Source organism: Nyctibius grandis, chromosome 2, assembly GCF_013368605.1.
Source record: "Nyctibius grandis isolate bNycGra1 chromosome 2, bNycGra1.pri, whole genome shotgun sequence".
Lineage (NCBI taxonomy): Eukaryota > Metazoa > Chordata > Aves > Nyctibiiformes > Nyctibiidae > Nyctibius > Nyctibius grandis.
Genome location: NC_090659.1, coordinates 95,040,155 through 95,056,497, shown reverse-complemented (window position 1 = coordinate 95,056,497; position 16,343 = coordinate 95,040,155). Strand labels below are relative to the sequence as shown.

The 16,343-nt window shown below is 41.3% G+C and overlaps 1 protein-coding gene across 1 annotated transcript in view; it reads right to left on the bottom strand.

The window, feature by feature from the left end:
* Positions 1–15,610, bottom strand: part of RB1 (RB transcriptional corepressor 1) — an 82,010-nt gene extending 66,400 nt beyond the window's left edge. Inside the window, exons 1-6 of the mRNA XM_068425555.1 lie at positions 15,519–15,610; positions 15,129–15,246; positions 5,422–5,534; positions 3,178–3,312; positions 1,259–1,297; positions 538–605 (exon numbers count right to left, since the gene is read on the bottom strand). Coding sequence (XP_068281656.1) covers positions 538–605; positions 1,259–1,297; positions 3,178–3,312; positions 5,422–5,534; positions 15,129–15,246; positions 15,519–15,610 — 565 coding nt within the window. The remainder of the gene's footprint in view (positions 1–537; positions 606–1,258; positions 1,298–3,177; positions 3,313–5,421; positions 5,535–15,128; positions 15,247–15,518) is intronic.
* Positions 15,611–16,343: the final 733 nt, after the last annotated feature.

Here is a 16,343-nt window from a genome sequence, read left to right as displayed (position 1 = left end):
TGCAGTAGTACACTTGAGACAGGACTCCATGAACTATTATAACTGTTTCATCACTCAGCTTTAACTGGAACTCCTGCTTTTTCAAGGAAGAATCGCAGCATTCAAAGGACAATTTCAGGGACTTACTATCTTATAATAATATCTTATTATTAGATTTAATTTATTTATATATTTTATATATATTTAGAATATATATAAGCCTATTTAAAAAAATCTGCCAGTCTTTTCAGGTAATCATGCATTATTAAAATACTGTCAGACTATAAAGTATCTCAGAATAGACTCAAATACAGAATACCAACCTTTAAAGTAAAAAAACTTAAGACAGCTTAAAAATATGTACATTTATATACAGGAAGTAATACCAGTGAAAAGAGTAGCCAAATTGCATAAAAAGAAATATTACTGAGTAGTCACAAAAGCCATGCAAATTAAAACATTCTGGGCCCGTACTATGCATATTTATAATAAGGATGCAGGTCACTAACTCACTTCAACAATATTCACTAAAATAACTGCCTTTTAATCAAAACTCACCTTTTGCCAGCAAAAAAGTAATCCAGTAATTTTTTAAGACTAATACAGAACTGAGTTCAGCAGAAATCCTGTAGAAACACAAAAATAAAGACTTTGCATTAACAGCGCTGTAATAATTTAAACTATAGTTTCTGAAAACATGCTTCAGTCTATAAAACAATTTAAGACAACATGCAATATTTCCCATATAGTTAAGTTTATTAATTATCTCATTCCATTCCCTACATAATTTTGACTATACATTTGAAAAAATTAAGCCTCTGTAAAGCCATTCAAGAATCAGGAAATACCTGTATCATCCTTGGAAAAGAAAGTGAATGTAGATAATTCACTTAACTGTTACAAGCTGTTTTCTCTCTTGTGCCTTTGACTAATGCCCTATTCTCCAGTCACAGCATGAACTCAAGCTCATTTGGGAGTTGCTAAGGCATCTTTTCATCCACTCATTTGTTGCTATGATTAGGAAGCTCACTCTCCAAATGTTCGTTTCCACCATGCCGAGACACCTGCCATTGGGTGGCGATCATTTATGGAGGAAGTGATCAAATACATATCACTTCTGTGGCTCTCATCATCTCACTGAAATTCAAAGTCCCCACTAAATCTAAATTAAACGCATGACATACTATGTCTTAAGTCAATCTTAATGGGTTAAAAGGTAAAATGCTGACACGTTTTACATCCTATCTTGACAAACGCAATTTAGAAAAGTCAAACTTACTCACTACTAGGTTGTTCCAGATAAATAAGGCCACAAGTCCTAGAAAATAAAAATAAATTCTTATTTTTAACCACTTTTCTGAAAGCAAACTATGCAATATCTTTGACTTCAACGTAGTAAAAAATATGCTGGTTCACAAAACATTATTCTAACTTTAAAAAGATGCTGACTCTTGGAGAACAGATTAACAACAGACCAACTACAGCCCTGCCAGAGCGGAAATAATGTTCTTGCTTGCATGCTTGTGTCAAAGCTTAAACAGCAAAACAATTTTAATTTGGTATAACAAGATTTGTTACTGTTTTCTTCCAGAAAGACATGATTTTTATGTACACTGTTACTCAGTGGCTTGTAAAACACAGCAAAGTATGTGCTACAGCTGCACAGAACGCTCTATAAAAGGGCATTTTAAAACCTTTACTATTTCTGCAGTGTCACCGCAAGCCTTCTGGTGTAATGTTATTTCATAATTATTCTAGGTACATGTCATTTCAAGAAATAAATTCAGTTTATTCAAAAACAAAACCGGAAAAAAAGATCTTTCAAATCCTGCTTGAAAAAAATTGTTACGGCAATTCAGGTTTCAAAAAAGTAAGCTAGCGAAGAAGAGTTAGAGGAAGGACCAAAAAAAAAAAACCACACCTGTGTAAATCTGCAATGACAATTCCATAGCCCAGAAAAGACTTGCAATTAGTAAAAACAATTTACAACTTTCACAGAACTTCATAGCTTTAAGGCAACTATAAACTTCAAAAAAATATTGTGATATACACATTACCCAGGATAAGAGTAAGTGTGATTGATTGGACTTTGAAAAGACAAATAAAATTTATATCACATTTATACCGTAATCCTATAAGCTACCAAGGGGTGACCTGCTATCTCTTTCAAGGGTCATTTAAGGGATATTTTGAGAGCCTTTTGGGGTTAGGGAGGCAAAACTTCACAGTGAAGTGAATTCCTGTAGGTGAAAAATACCACAGCGTTCTGAAGCAATGGTATGAAATAACACAAGCATCATGGAATGATGCTTCAATGTTTAATAACATGAAACAGTTTTCTACTGGTACATGCTATAGAAAATTTCACAGACCAATTAAAAATTGCCTCACAGGATACCAGTTCTTGCCAATACGCGTCTGTGCTAGCACGTATTAGCCTGCAAAAGGATCTAAAGCCTTTATCATCTGTCTTCACATTAAAGCATAGAGCGCAGCAACTTACCACCTTGGAGTAACAGCAACTCAAAAGAGCATCCATTTGAGAATACCCTGATTTTCAAGTTATACACAGAAAGCTCTTAGCATTCTGCCATAAGCACATTATATTTGTTCTGTACAAAGAGAATCCCCCTCGATTTTCATTGTATGGTCAGCTAAACCACTTGGGAAGGTTTACCTTGATTACAAGTGAGAACTGCTAATAGAGCAGGCTCTGCAACAGCCCTAGACGCTGGAACAAAGAGCCTTCAATTCCAGATCTGGGAGAGAGAGAGACTATCTTATTTGTGCTTTTCTTCTATCCAGAGCTCCTTAGAAAGAAACTGTTGGATCAGGATTTGGGGAGGGGTGGGCAGGTAGAAATGGAAAGTCCATTAAATAAAAAAATGTTAGATAGTAAAACAATCCTCTTTATATCTGTAAAAAGCTTAACGAAGGGACTAGCAACCACTTGTCATGCTACTCTTACTATTGTTTGTACTGCAACAAGGGGATTGTTTAACAAAGCATTGTAACAGTTACAGAGTAAAATGTAAGATGTGTTTATTCAATGCATGTAAACAGTTCCATTTCACTGTTCTGTAAATATTAGCACACAGTTTAAATGGGCTCTTCTAACATACAGTTTGCAAAATCTGAATACTTAAATGTTGACAGCCATAAAGAATTCATAATTTCAAAATGAAAAACATATACTACCTTTCAAACTTGTGGTATAGTGCAAGTAATACATCGTATTTCTTTTTCAGCCTTGATACAGTGCTATCAACTTTAGTGCTTACAGTATCCATGTTAACATCCACCTCTTTCAGAAACTGAAAAAATGAGCATACACTGAAAAAAAAAAGGAAAAAGATGACAGATTATCATTAACTCTGAGAATGAGTATACTGAAATAGCTCCTAAAAAACCACAACCCCACCAAAACCCATTGCCTTACTTCACTCGACTCCATCACATTCTTAATGTAACTAGCAGTGAGTGAGAACCTTGCCTGGGGAAACACGACTTGTTTACCTCCAGCCTCACCTTTACATTTTCTAGATGTATGAATACTGTTCAACTAGGTAGCAGAAGCATCTCGTGATATGTGCTCTACTATAGAATTTTCTTGCCAAGTACAGATATTATCTTTGGAAGTCAGAATTTACTAACTAGACATATCTTTCACAGAATCATAGAATCGTTTTGGTTGGAAAGGATCTTTAATATCATCAAGTCCAACCATTAACCTAGCACTGCCAAGTGCACCTCTAAACCATGTCCCTAAGCAGTTTCTTCCTTGCTCTGTCAGTAAAACCACAAATATCCAACAGAGGCATCTTGACTCTTCTGTTCTACCTAAAAGTTCTACTTCAGAAATGTTCTTACTACTCTAAGAACACGAACTTTGGCTCCATCCATGCTAAAGAGAGACCTAGGAATGAATACTGAGATGAAGCATTGAATTGTATGGAATTTCAAGTCTTACAACAGATACTGGGGGCAAGGACACCCCCACCTTTTGGAAATACGATTATACAGGGGACCAAAGTTTTCCCTACTCATCCATGTAATATTACAGCCAACAAGAGAGCATCTTGTTGTTATGTTCATAAGCAAAATGAGCAGATTGCTAAAAATTAATGAGGAGGAAGCTATCAAATATATTCAACTATTTCAACTATATCAAATATATTTTGATCCTTTATCAGAATATAGTATTCTGAGAGATTTTTTGATCTTTGTCAGATTAAAAACCAGAATATAAAACCAGTCAGAAGTTCATTTAGGAATTATTTTACTGTGGAATGAAAAATCTTTCCAATACATCTGTGTGGCTCTAGAGGGTAAGACAACTGGTGGAAATCTCTGCCAGTTTGACCTTAGAGCTCACAAAAAGCCCAGGGCTAACAAGCAATTGAGTATAGCTAAAATCAAGATCAGCAGAGTAATAGCTTACTCTCTTAAACCCTGAGGGAAAATGTCTCTGTTTGCAGCACAAGTTGGTCTGTATTCAGGTGGAACACGCTGAATGTTTCTGCACAAATGCAATTAGATTTCATCCACATGGTTCCACATCAGTCAAGACTGAAGAGATTAAGTCAAAACATAGGGCTGCTCTGGGAGATGATGCAAAGTAGAAGGGCCATGGAGAAGTCTAATCATAACAGATGACTTCCAGGAAAAGGACATTCTGGCCCAAGCCTGGGGCTACCACCATGATGTACCCAGTGTCCTGCCTTAGCCTCCCGCCCTCGAGCACTGAAAGGCTCTGCTCCTGCACATGCTTTCAATACATGGCACAGTTATTAGGCAGACAGCAATAGAATTCTTTCCTTAGATGAATCTAACACAAGGTATGCCTATTGCTGTTGCCACCTAAATTTACCTTAAAAGCAGATATTGTCCTATAATCTTAATTTCTGTATTATGGACTTAGTGAATATACAATATAACGGTAACAATCCCCTAGCAAAAAGCATGTACAAACATACAAAATTTAGACTGGCAGTAAAATGTTTGAAAAAGAGCAGCATGCTGGCAAACTACTTGAAGAGTAACATTTTTTTTCCACTTCTTTATTTACCCGAAGCCTAATGTTGGGAAAAAGGCTTTACAGAAAATCTTGATACAGGGAAAGAAAGGAAAATATTTTCAGTGTAATTTACACCAAGTTAAACTGATGAAGACTTTAGGTTGAACAAGAACAAGAATCAGCTGTGTGATACAATCAAAGCCAATCACAGTTGAATCAAACAAGTATCATTGCTCCCTCAATTAAAATATGATAGTAAGACTCCTAGTTTACCAAAATATTCATAATTCCCATAAGTAATCTTCACTTTAAAATTAACTAGCCTGATATGCAAAGATTCACAATGCTTTAAAAACATTTTCTTTGTAAAAATGTTGACTAGTTAATTGTTGAAATCTAAATTCACACCTTTATAATTCAGTTACCTTATGCTTATACTTTTCAGAAGCTCTGTGAAAGTGAATGTCATTTCATCCAGATCAATTGCTGCAATAAAGATACAGACTCCCCATGTTTCCTTTTTCTTTTTGTTATAAGCCTTTTAGAAAAAGAGAAAATAGTTTTTATTCTTATTATGCAAAAAAAGTGAGTAATATATGAAAGCATTAATTTGTCCAAACTAGATTAGAAGTGGTAAAACAAAACACCCTCAAGCAAATATTTGACTATGATAGCCAATCATTTGATAATTGAAAACCATTACAAGTTTCACACTAAAGAAAAAAAGACCAAGCACTTCAACTCTTATTCCTACAGTACAAGATCAATTTTACCCAAAGAATTCAGCAAAGCTTCAAAATAGAAGCTTTGGTTCCATGGAACATTTATGCAAAGCAGAAGCCATGATATTTTTTTCTTTTAAAGTTACTGTACTTGACCATAACAAGACACTGAAGGTTAAGGAATTAGGAGAGAAGCCACAAGAAAGAAATATAAAATCATTGCAAGGATAGGCAATAAATACTCATGAACTTTATTCTCCAGCTAGGTCTCAACCACTTATCACAGCTGAACCACAAACCCACCTCTTTTAGTAAAGCATGATAGTAACAAGCACCTTCAGGCATTTTCCTACCATACACCTACACTTAAGGTCTGTCTACTGCTGCCTAGACATGAGGTACAAGCTGTAACCGATCATCCTTCACCAAATAAAAGCCATCCTGCAACGAGAGACATGCCATCCACATGGGAGTTCACTCTTGACGGTTCACATGCTAGTCACTTGGAGCCAGCCAGGCATCAGTTATGATTCCGGCACCCTTCCACCAAAACAGCACCTCAACAGAAAACCTCTAAAGAGCAATGTTTTGTGGAAGCATGGAAGAAAAAAGTCTTAAGCAGGTATTCCACAGGTATTGGAAACAAAGCTATTTTGAAGACAGAACTAAGTGTGGGTGCAGCCCTGCAAGACTCATAAAACAGCAAACTCGTGAAATACTCTTCAGACATTTGGCATCCTTGTAAGTAAGTCTCCACCACACAGGCCCACAGCCGCTTCAGCAAAGGAGCGGCATTTGAGCACGTCTCTCAGCATCTCTAGGCTGGATGTGACATCTGTTAGAGGACAGAGGTGAAACAGACCACTGCGAATGAGTGAGCTAAAATACCCAACTCCTGCTCTTCTACGCTGCTTAGTTTTAGCCCATTCCCTGGCCTACTTTTTTATCCTTTCCCTGATCACTCCACCGAGCTGCCTCCCAGACACCACCAATGCAAGCCACAGGGGCCAGTTCACTCTAGAAAATACTCCCAAAGGGAATAGTAATAAGACTGCACCAGACCTGGCTCCCTCCATCTTACATGGTCTTCCAAAACTACCCTCAAAGGCTCTGCATCCTCAGCACCTGCTCATGTCCTCGTTTACTCAGCAGCGTAACCATGACAAATATCTTGCCATGCCCATAAATGATACAACAACAATTTCACTAACGCTGCCAACAATTATATATATTTTTTCTGCAATTGCTCTGCTTCTTTCTTGGGACCAGTGTTTATACATCCACAAAGACTGGCTGGGGCCTCCTCCAAAGAATGAGAAGTTTCATTGGTTTGTGCAACTGGTAAGAGTTACAGTACAGGCTTTAATGCTAAAGTAACCAGCCACCTTGAACAACATGGTAACTGTCCTGTATTTAAGTTGCTACTTTCTTCCTGCATTCCTATTTGAGTGTTTCTATGAATCATGACATCCTGTAAAACAGAATTATTTTAAAAGAAGCTATTAACAGACTGAGATGTATTTGATGATACATAAAGGAATGGATATTAATATCAAATAGTCACTGACTCTTTGTTTATTGGAAACCCTCACTTTTTAGATATTTTATGTACCACTGTATACCACCAGCAACCTAAAGATGAGGCAAAAAAAATTGCTCTCACAGAATGGTTAAGGGTTGGAAGGGACGGACCTCTGGAGATCACCTAGTCCAATCCCCTGCCAAAGCAGGTTCACCTAGAGCATGTTGCACAGGGTCACATCCAGGCAGGTTTTGAGTATCTCCAGAGAAGGAGACTCTGCAACCTCCCTGGGCAGCCTGTTCCAGTGCTCTGTCACCCTCAAAGTAAAGAAGTTCCTCCTCATATTCAGATGGTACTTCCCATGTTTCAGCGTGTGCCCATTGCCCCTTGTCCTGTCACTGGGCACCACTGAGAAGAGTCTGGCCCCCTCCTCTTGACACCCAACCCTAAGGTATTTGTAAGTGGGTTTTGCACAGAACAAAGGCTGAGATGCACTGCCACTGTCTCAGCCAGTCTCAACAATCCTTTGCTAACAGGTACTACAAGCTAGCAGGCACATAACAACAAAAAACGTCCCGTAGGATGGAGATGTCTATTTTCCTGCATTAATATGTCTGTGATGCACTGTACAAAATTTTGAAGGTTAAGGCTAGCTAGTGACCTACCAAGAAGAAAGATGACTACTCACTTACCAAGGACACCACTGCCACTGGAGTCTGTTGACCTTGTTTAATAAATAAGTTCCCTTTGCTTCATGCTCCAGCAAACTCTGACCATGACGTTGTTCTGTAAATACAACATCTCGTAGGGCAGGAGGACTGAGTGCTAGGAAGTGGTGAAATTGTTCCTGGTTTGCTGCCTATCCAAACAAGCCCAGCTCTCCTAGGCAGCTTAGCTCTACTCTAGTAGAATGAATGCTTGAAGGCTATAGCAATGATTTATATGGCAAGAGTGAGGTCTGGATTTGCAAGAATCTTTAAGCTCCTTATCCAGTATGGTTTGGGGTAAAAACTCACTTTGTTTCTACCATTAAACAGGATGGCAGCCTCAGAGGCAGCCTGTCAATCCACTAGATTCAAACCATTATGGTGAGTTAAACTCTTAATATCAGGACTACCCCCATATCCACTGCTGGTCTTACAGGATGCTTTTGGGCACCTTCTCCTCAGCCAGACAGATGTGGGATGACTGGTGGCCTAACAAAAAAAACATTACACAGAACCCAGGATAAACTAATAGATTATGATTGCTTTCTAGAAGCAAAGAAAAGGTGAGCAGCTCCTGAGCATGCCCACCTCTTAACATCAGCTGCGTGAGGGAGGAGAGGAGAACACCTAAGAACACCGGACTGGGCCTATCCCACCAGCTGTTCCTGGTTAAAACACCCAAAGACACAGGTAAACTGCAGTTTCCTCAGGAAATAAGACTACCTGCCCATACCCATGCATGAAGATTTCAGTCATTTTAATATATAAAATAAAAACAACATGGGGAAGGGAAAAGGGAGAAGAGATATGAAGAGGTTTCTCCTCCTCATATCCCTTCCTTCCCAAAGCTCACAGACATTTTTCAAGTCCTTTCCTATACAAACAAGTTAAAGCTGACTGCAGAACAGAAATGTGGCAGCATCACTCCATTCAGCTGTTTTGCCAGTGTCATAACTCCAGAGGAGCCGCTCCTATGACACAAATGAACGGTTTGTTTACAGCCAAAGCCGGCTGATTCATCCCAGATGGACTTGAGGGCATGGGAATGGACACAAGACAAATTCACAGCCAGAAATTAACTTCTGAGAGTTTTCTTCTTGACCACAGTCTGACTCAAGATCTTTGTTGATACAGCACCACTACAGAAAATGGGCAGGACAACGGCTCAACGTTTGTCCTTGGTTGTCAGCCACCTTCAATAAGATGGCTTCCAGTGACCTTATTTCAACCCATCATGAATCAAAGCTTACCAACCACTAACTCAAAGATTATTTAGCACCTAGTAGTCTACATAGATTTCTTTTTCTATTTAGGATTCTGGGGAACCAATGCTATAACTTCGGGCAATGTAGGTCAGTTCTGTTGAATCAACATAGTTTTATGTAGGAAAAGATCTAAAACTCTTACAACTCTTTCAAAATATTTATTTCTCATTCTGGACTTACTATTTCTACTGTTTAATCTATTTTTAGCAGATGATCAGTTTGCCTAAATCTAGTGAAAACAACCTGGAGGAGTCATAGGCTTAAACTGCTCATCAAACTGAACTATTGTGAAATAGGATTCTTGCCTCTCTTCTTTCCAGATGTTGTTGCGAAGTGTTAAAGGACTAACAGAAATAGCTTCTGTTCTCTACCTCAAGAGGTTCTCCAGTGCTAAACCAGTCACAAGGAGGAGGTGGTCACAGGAAGTCTCATTTCTAGTTTGCAGTTAGAGATGTTTATTATTCTGCCAACACTGATAACAGTTTTGATGTCAGCCTACAAAAGTGATCCAGAAACAGAAACTTCAAATGATATTGTGTAAAAGAAGGTGAAGAGAAATGTACATGAGCAATATGCAAACACAGATGGGTATCTGAATCAAATGGGATATAGGATGTCACACTATAAATACCAAAAACCTAATTTTTGAAAGGGAAGACGTGAAACTTGTTGGCTTAACTAAAACCTCAGCTACCACATCCTAATCAACAGAGAGAACTAGCTAGACTGTACAAGAAACATTCATAGATATGTTTATGATTACGGGGGGGGGAAGATGGCAGGGAAAAAGACTCAAGCAGCATTCACAATAGAAAACTGATCGGAATTAAAACTTGCAGGAAAAATTTCACAGAAAAAAAAATCTGAAAGTGAATAATAGTATACCCACTGTGTACATGTAAGAAGCTCTGTGTAAAGACAGCTAAATCCTCCATTTTTCAGCAATAACAGTTTTAAATTTTCTATTGAACATCATCTGGAATGGAAGATTACTATTTGTTCTCAACGTATTAAATCAAGTTCAAATATAATACTAGCTAAAAGTAATGGAAGTCAATGGAAAGTATTTGACTGAAGAAAATAGTTCTTCTGATATGAAAACTTCCCCTTACACTTTTCTTGCATGTAGTGAGCATGGAGGGGACATCAATCTTTCCCCAGGATGGGCAGAAGATGAGTAAAAAAAGAAACTGCACGCCAGTTAGCTATGCTTCTAAAGTGCAAGGGCACAACACATACATGCAATGCATCTGCTACTAAGATACTAAATATCACCAGCAAGAGACCACGGTGATGATTTATGTTTGCTTCAGGACTTTCAGTAGCTTTTTGTTTAATAACAGAGGATCCTAAAATATCTGTAATTTTGCTCATCCATCCAAAGCTTCAGTGGATTCAGTGGTTTACCAGCTACAATGTTTTCTTTTTCGTAAGAAACTAAAACCAAAAGGAACTGATTTAATTTAAATGTGAAATTTCATGGATTGGGAACATTTGACCTGCTGATCACTAACTTTTTGGTCCATATAGAGCAATCTTGCTATATTTAAGAATTCATTATTTTATTCCTCCACTTAAGTTACAGTTCATCTTTTAAGTTTTCCGCACTAAGAACACAGCTCAACTCTTGCACAAATCAAGCACTCCGCAGCATCTGCATACCAGTGTAAGTCAGCAGTTGGAGAGAATTTCAGAATGTAAGACGAGCAATTGGAAACAAGGAAAGAGGACAGAAATATCTTCAGATGCTACAGACTTTCTGGGGAAAAAAAATAAGGCATCAATAATATATTCTCACAATCATGGGGTACAGAATAATCACCGCTGGCTTGAATTATAACAGAGAAACAGATTAGCGTAGTACTTGAGGAAAAAAATCCTGGGCAAAGAAAGTTCAACTAGGAAGGACTAACTATGCAGACTGCAGAACTTTCATCACCAGATTTTTCTAATAGCAGGTTAGACAGACACTTGGTAATGACTCAGGAATTCATGAGTCTGAACAGCTGAGCAGCAGCAGAACAGTGGGCCACATTTCCCAAACAGTGCTATGAACAGCAAACAAAAAATGAAGCTCCTACCCAAGCACCACATACTACGGCAAGATGGGCTGATGAGGTTGAAGCACACCAGACCCTACGCCTCAAGGTCCTTGGCAGACTCCAATTTCTACCAAATTCCTAAATCACTTCAATTTTCTTTGCAGAAGTTTGGTTCCAATTTAGTCACCACATCATCTGTTCCTCACATTGGTTCTTTCCAATATATTAAGCAACAATTCACTCAAAGTTTCTTTTCCTGCTTATATCACCCAATATTCTACTTCAGATTCTCATTTTGTTGTTCTCCGCCAAAACAAACAGTAGTAGAACATAACAAACACCCTGAACTTTTTCCTAGAAGTATTAGTATGGGCTTCCTGGACCTCTCCTAGTCTTTCTTACACCAACAATCACATGCTGCTCACCAAAGTACAATCGCCATTCCACTAAATCTATTTACTCCATCTAGAGTTTACAGGCACTACTGATCATAATACTGATTCAGGACAGTTACAAAAAATTAAGAGAACAAGAGAAGCAAGCATCGGAGCCAATTTTTAAGCCAACAACTGTCAGTGTGTAAGAGTTTTGAAATTAAGACAGTAAAAACTACAACTCTAAAACAAACATTTTGTTTACCTAGGTAGCTGGGTTTGGTAAACAAGATAAATGATAGAACAAAAATCTTTGTATGACACTAATGCAAAAGCTCTTATTTATATATACACTTCCATGTTTACAATAAATTTGTGTGGGAGTTCAGCGGATATAAAAAGAATTTTAAAATAAAACATCTTTCTGGTCATGCAGCAGATACCTTCCTTCACACCACACACCAACCGCGCTGATTCAGTACGACATTCCTGGAACAAGCGTTTGGGGTTTTGTCTAAGAGATTTTGAGTTACAATTTTATTGTAGAAGAGTGTAATTAAATTCTGGCTGTCACAGAGGAAAGCTTTAATGTTCTCCAGCTACAAAGGAAAACACCACCATCTTTAACAGACAGTTGTAGTGCTTTCAACAATCTCTCTCCGCAAGTCTCGTTTTTCCAACTACAAGACAGTCTCATTTTCCAGAAAGACTGTGTATCCCTCTCTCTCCTGTCACCTTTCTTCTCCTCCACACTTCTCACAGGGGTTCAGCTCTTTCAAGGACTCAAGACCCAGCTGTGACAGGGTGCAGCTGTATATCCTTGATTTAAATTGCTGTGGAAACAGCTAAGTTGAGAGCACTGTAAGAAAAGCTACAGTGTAGAGCTATGCAAAATAAGAAAGGTGACATTTCAGAGAGTAGTATCATTAGTAGCTCAAAGATTCAAAGGAAAAAATATCAGTGTGGAAAGATGTAACATCCTGAAGGGAAAATGCAGTGAGTCAGCCAGTTTTGGTGGTGCCAGTGGCTTCAGTGGGTGTTGGCACAGAGAATTCATTCCAAGGAGCAGCGAATACCAACATTTCTCCTCCTGACTGATGCCTCCCTGGCCAGCAAAGACTTCTAGGTGTCTCACTGAAGTGCAAGCACACTTAGGCTGATAGGTCACTGCATCCTAGCAATCTTTTGTGTGCATGTGCCAAAAATAATTGCTTTATACTTTTAAGCTGCATATACCTTATTTGCAGAGTCTCTCTGCACATGATTACATGTACCCTAAAGTGAGACAAAAAGGACAGTACTAATAGATGTTTTCAGTTTAAGTCACTAAATATTCATTGAGCAAGGATACAGCAGGTGTTCAGACTAGGTCCAAGCCCACATTTGCACCCTGAATCTCTGCCAGTTACCACAGTACCTTATGTCTGGGCCACACCGCTTCCTAGTTAGCACTACAAGCCCCCTCTACATCCTCAGAGGCTTGGAAGGCACAATTCTGAGATCAACCACAAAGAACAAGGCCAGTGTGCCAGCAAAAGTAAGGTTTCAGGTCTTTAGGCTCTGTAAATGGCTTAAGAGTGGGATCATTAGATGCTACCTCTATTACCATCAATGGTCTGATGATTTAAGCTTCCTCAAGTCAAATCAACTACAGGGTTAAACAGAAGTGTTCTGGCAGGTATTTGTCTCAAGTGGTGTCCTGCTATTTCCCTTTTCACTCAAGAACAGAAAGCAGCTACATAAGCAGCTGCTTCTGTTCCAGTTCAGAATGGAACAGGTTAGCGCTGAACCACATTGACTAAATCATACACAGCTGGTGCTTGCAGGACAAGCCCTGGGACAGCCGCTCCAACACACTGCCTTTACCAGGGGGGGAGAAAAGACTGGGCTTTCAAATACAGTCTTCTCCTGAGTCCCTGCAACCTGAACCAGGGAGTCACCCTGAGAAGCCCTGCTCCCCATGATGACAGCTTGACTTGGAAAGAAAAGCAGCAATTAGCCAAGGTTGTTAATTTGTTCAACTTCACACTCAAATGAAGCCTGTACTGGTCTCAGCTAGAAGCAGCAACTCCAGTCACTGCCAGGTCCCCATGGAGGCACATGCTTGCCAGCTTCCTCATTTCAACACCTTGCTGATACATCAGAAAGTTTGAGGAAAATGCCTTGGATTTAACCACAATGTAGACTCTTTCCTATATATTGAAAGGCTCTTAGGATAGGCCTCAATTGCACCTTAATTGCAAGACAATAAATATTAGCTGTATGTTGTAACGAAGATGTAGTCATTGCCCTGTTCCGAATAGGTAAAGGAGGGCACCTTCAGATGCTGAAAGGAAGGGCTGCAAATACCCTATGTCTTATCCAGCCACTGCTAGGTAATGATCAGTGAAAAGAAAATTTCATCTGTAAGTGAAATTTGCAGAATTATACTGAAACCTGTTTTGTTTTTTTTCACTCACTAGAATTGAATACTCCTGTTTCAGTTCATACAGAGGAGTTCGACTATGTTTTTAAGTAAATGTTCCCTGGGAACACCCACGGCCAGAAATTGTATCAGTTACTTGAAGAGCTGTACACAGTCTCTCTCCCATGCTGTTACTGTGCTTTGTTGTGAAACTCAAATGCATCAAGAGCTGGTAGACCCATACTGCGGTTAAAAAACCACAGACAATGAGGTATTACTAGTGACAGCAGAGCTGTGGCAGGTCAGCTCCAGTTGCAGAAGAACAAGCAGAAGTCAAAAAACAAATGCACAGATGCTAGCCCACACAGTGCGAATAAAATACCCCAGCTAGGTATTTTTAATCTAATTCAAGTCTGTATAACAAAGCTTTTGTCATGATTTAATTGTATTGTAGCCATTCTCTGAGTCAGCTTGTTGAGACAGCAGTAAGACACTGAGAAGGAAAAAAAAAAAAATCAGGTAAGGACACAGCATTTTAATGTTTACACATGCCCAATGACTAATTTTGAACGTAAATGCCTCAATGATAAGTACATACAGATTAATATCATGCAGTGGAAAAAAAGTTTAACATACTAACATCCCTTTCACTGCAATAGTCTTCTCCAGACCCTTTCAGCAAACCCCGTAAAGAAGGATGTAGCAGGAAGAAATACATAGAAACACACGATGAGATGACCCGTATAAAGCTGACTGGGACATATTTGAAATAACTTGTGGTTTGAAGAATGAGCTGATCACGTGGTGTTGTTTTCTACTGCCATTTATCACTAATCTAAAAGAATTCTTGAGTCCATACCTTTACTGGAAAACATTAACAAAAAAAGGAGATATATAGAAACCAGTTTATATAAATAGGCACACGGCAACATCCAACTTCAGTTTAATGGCACTTGGAAAACACAAAGTCATACCGCACCAGCTTTGGGTGCAAGACACTTGGCCCCCAGTCCAGCAAAGTTACAGTTTAATATTTCACCTCGGGCACAGGACAGACACCGCAGCAGAGGGATGAGTTACAAGCAGTGGTACTCACTAGAGCTCCATCCACAGCCAACAAGCTCTCGTACGTCTTCCACGCTTTCTCCCTCACGCTCTCCGACACCTTCAGCGCATCGCAGAGCACAACGAAGTCAGCTTCGCCAACTTCGAGCCTGGGAAAAGCAGAAGACATCGCTATCAGGCACTCCGCGCAGCACACCGGCTCTGTACCGGACGCACAGCTGCAAGGGAACACCGGCTGCCAACGGGCGCCCGGGGGTGACACCGCCCCGCCCCGCAAAAAAGCCCGGGAAGAGGCACAAGCCGCACCCCCGGGCGCACAGAGCCCCTGCAGCGCAACCCGGGCCCGCCGCCTCCAGCCACGGTACAGCCCCGACCGCTCCGCCAGCCCCTCCCGCCGCCCCCCGGCCCGGGCGGCGCTTACCGGGGCTCGGCGGGCGGCGGCGCGGCGCCGCTGTCGGGGCTGGCGCGCTGGCTCCTGGCGGCGCCCGCCCTGCGGGGGCCCTTGGGCGGCATGGCGGCTCGCGCGCGGGCGGCCGTTGGGCCCCGCCGTTCACGCGCCCGCCGCGGGCGGCAGCAACGACGGGCCACCGGCTACCGCTGCCCTCCCCCTCCCCGCCGCCCAAACCGCGGGAAAACTGCGTCACCGCCACCCGCTCTGCCGTCACTTCCGGGCCGGCTGCCGCTCCCCCGCCCCACCCGCCGGCGAGGAGCGGCGACCGCGCCCCCGACACACTGACCGGCTCGGCGCGTCTCGGAACCCGGAAGAAAAAGATGCGCGCGCCAGCCGCTCAGCCAATGACCGCGCTCCTTTCTCCGCGTTAGCCAATAGGAGCCGGCTCCGCTTCGTGCGTCCCGGTAACTGGAGCGAGGGCGCGCCCCGCGGCGCGAGGGAGGTGGCTCGAGGGCGGGGCGGGGCTGGGCTCCTTGAGGTGGCGGCGCGATGGCGGCCGCGCCTCGCCGCCGGCGGATAGCGGGGCCCCGCCCCGAGCCCGGCGGCGCCTGTCGCCATCCCGGACTCGGTTTTACAGCTGAAATGATCAAAGCTGGACACGCAGCAAGGGCGGGAGCGGTGGCACCGGCCGTCTCGGAGGGAGAAAGGGCGTCTTGGCGAGGCGGTCAGCGCCGCTCCCTCACGGAATGAGCGCTCGCAGCCTGGGCGTTAGAGATCTTCCAGGGTCCTTCAGTCACTGCAGAGACTATCGCCCAGCTATTTCTGGTATTTCAGGTACTCAGCAAGCTGGAGGCA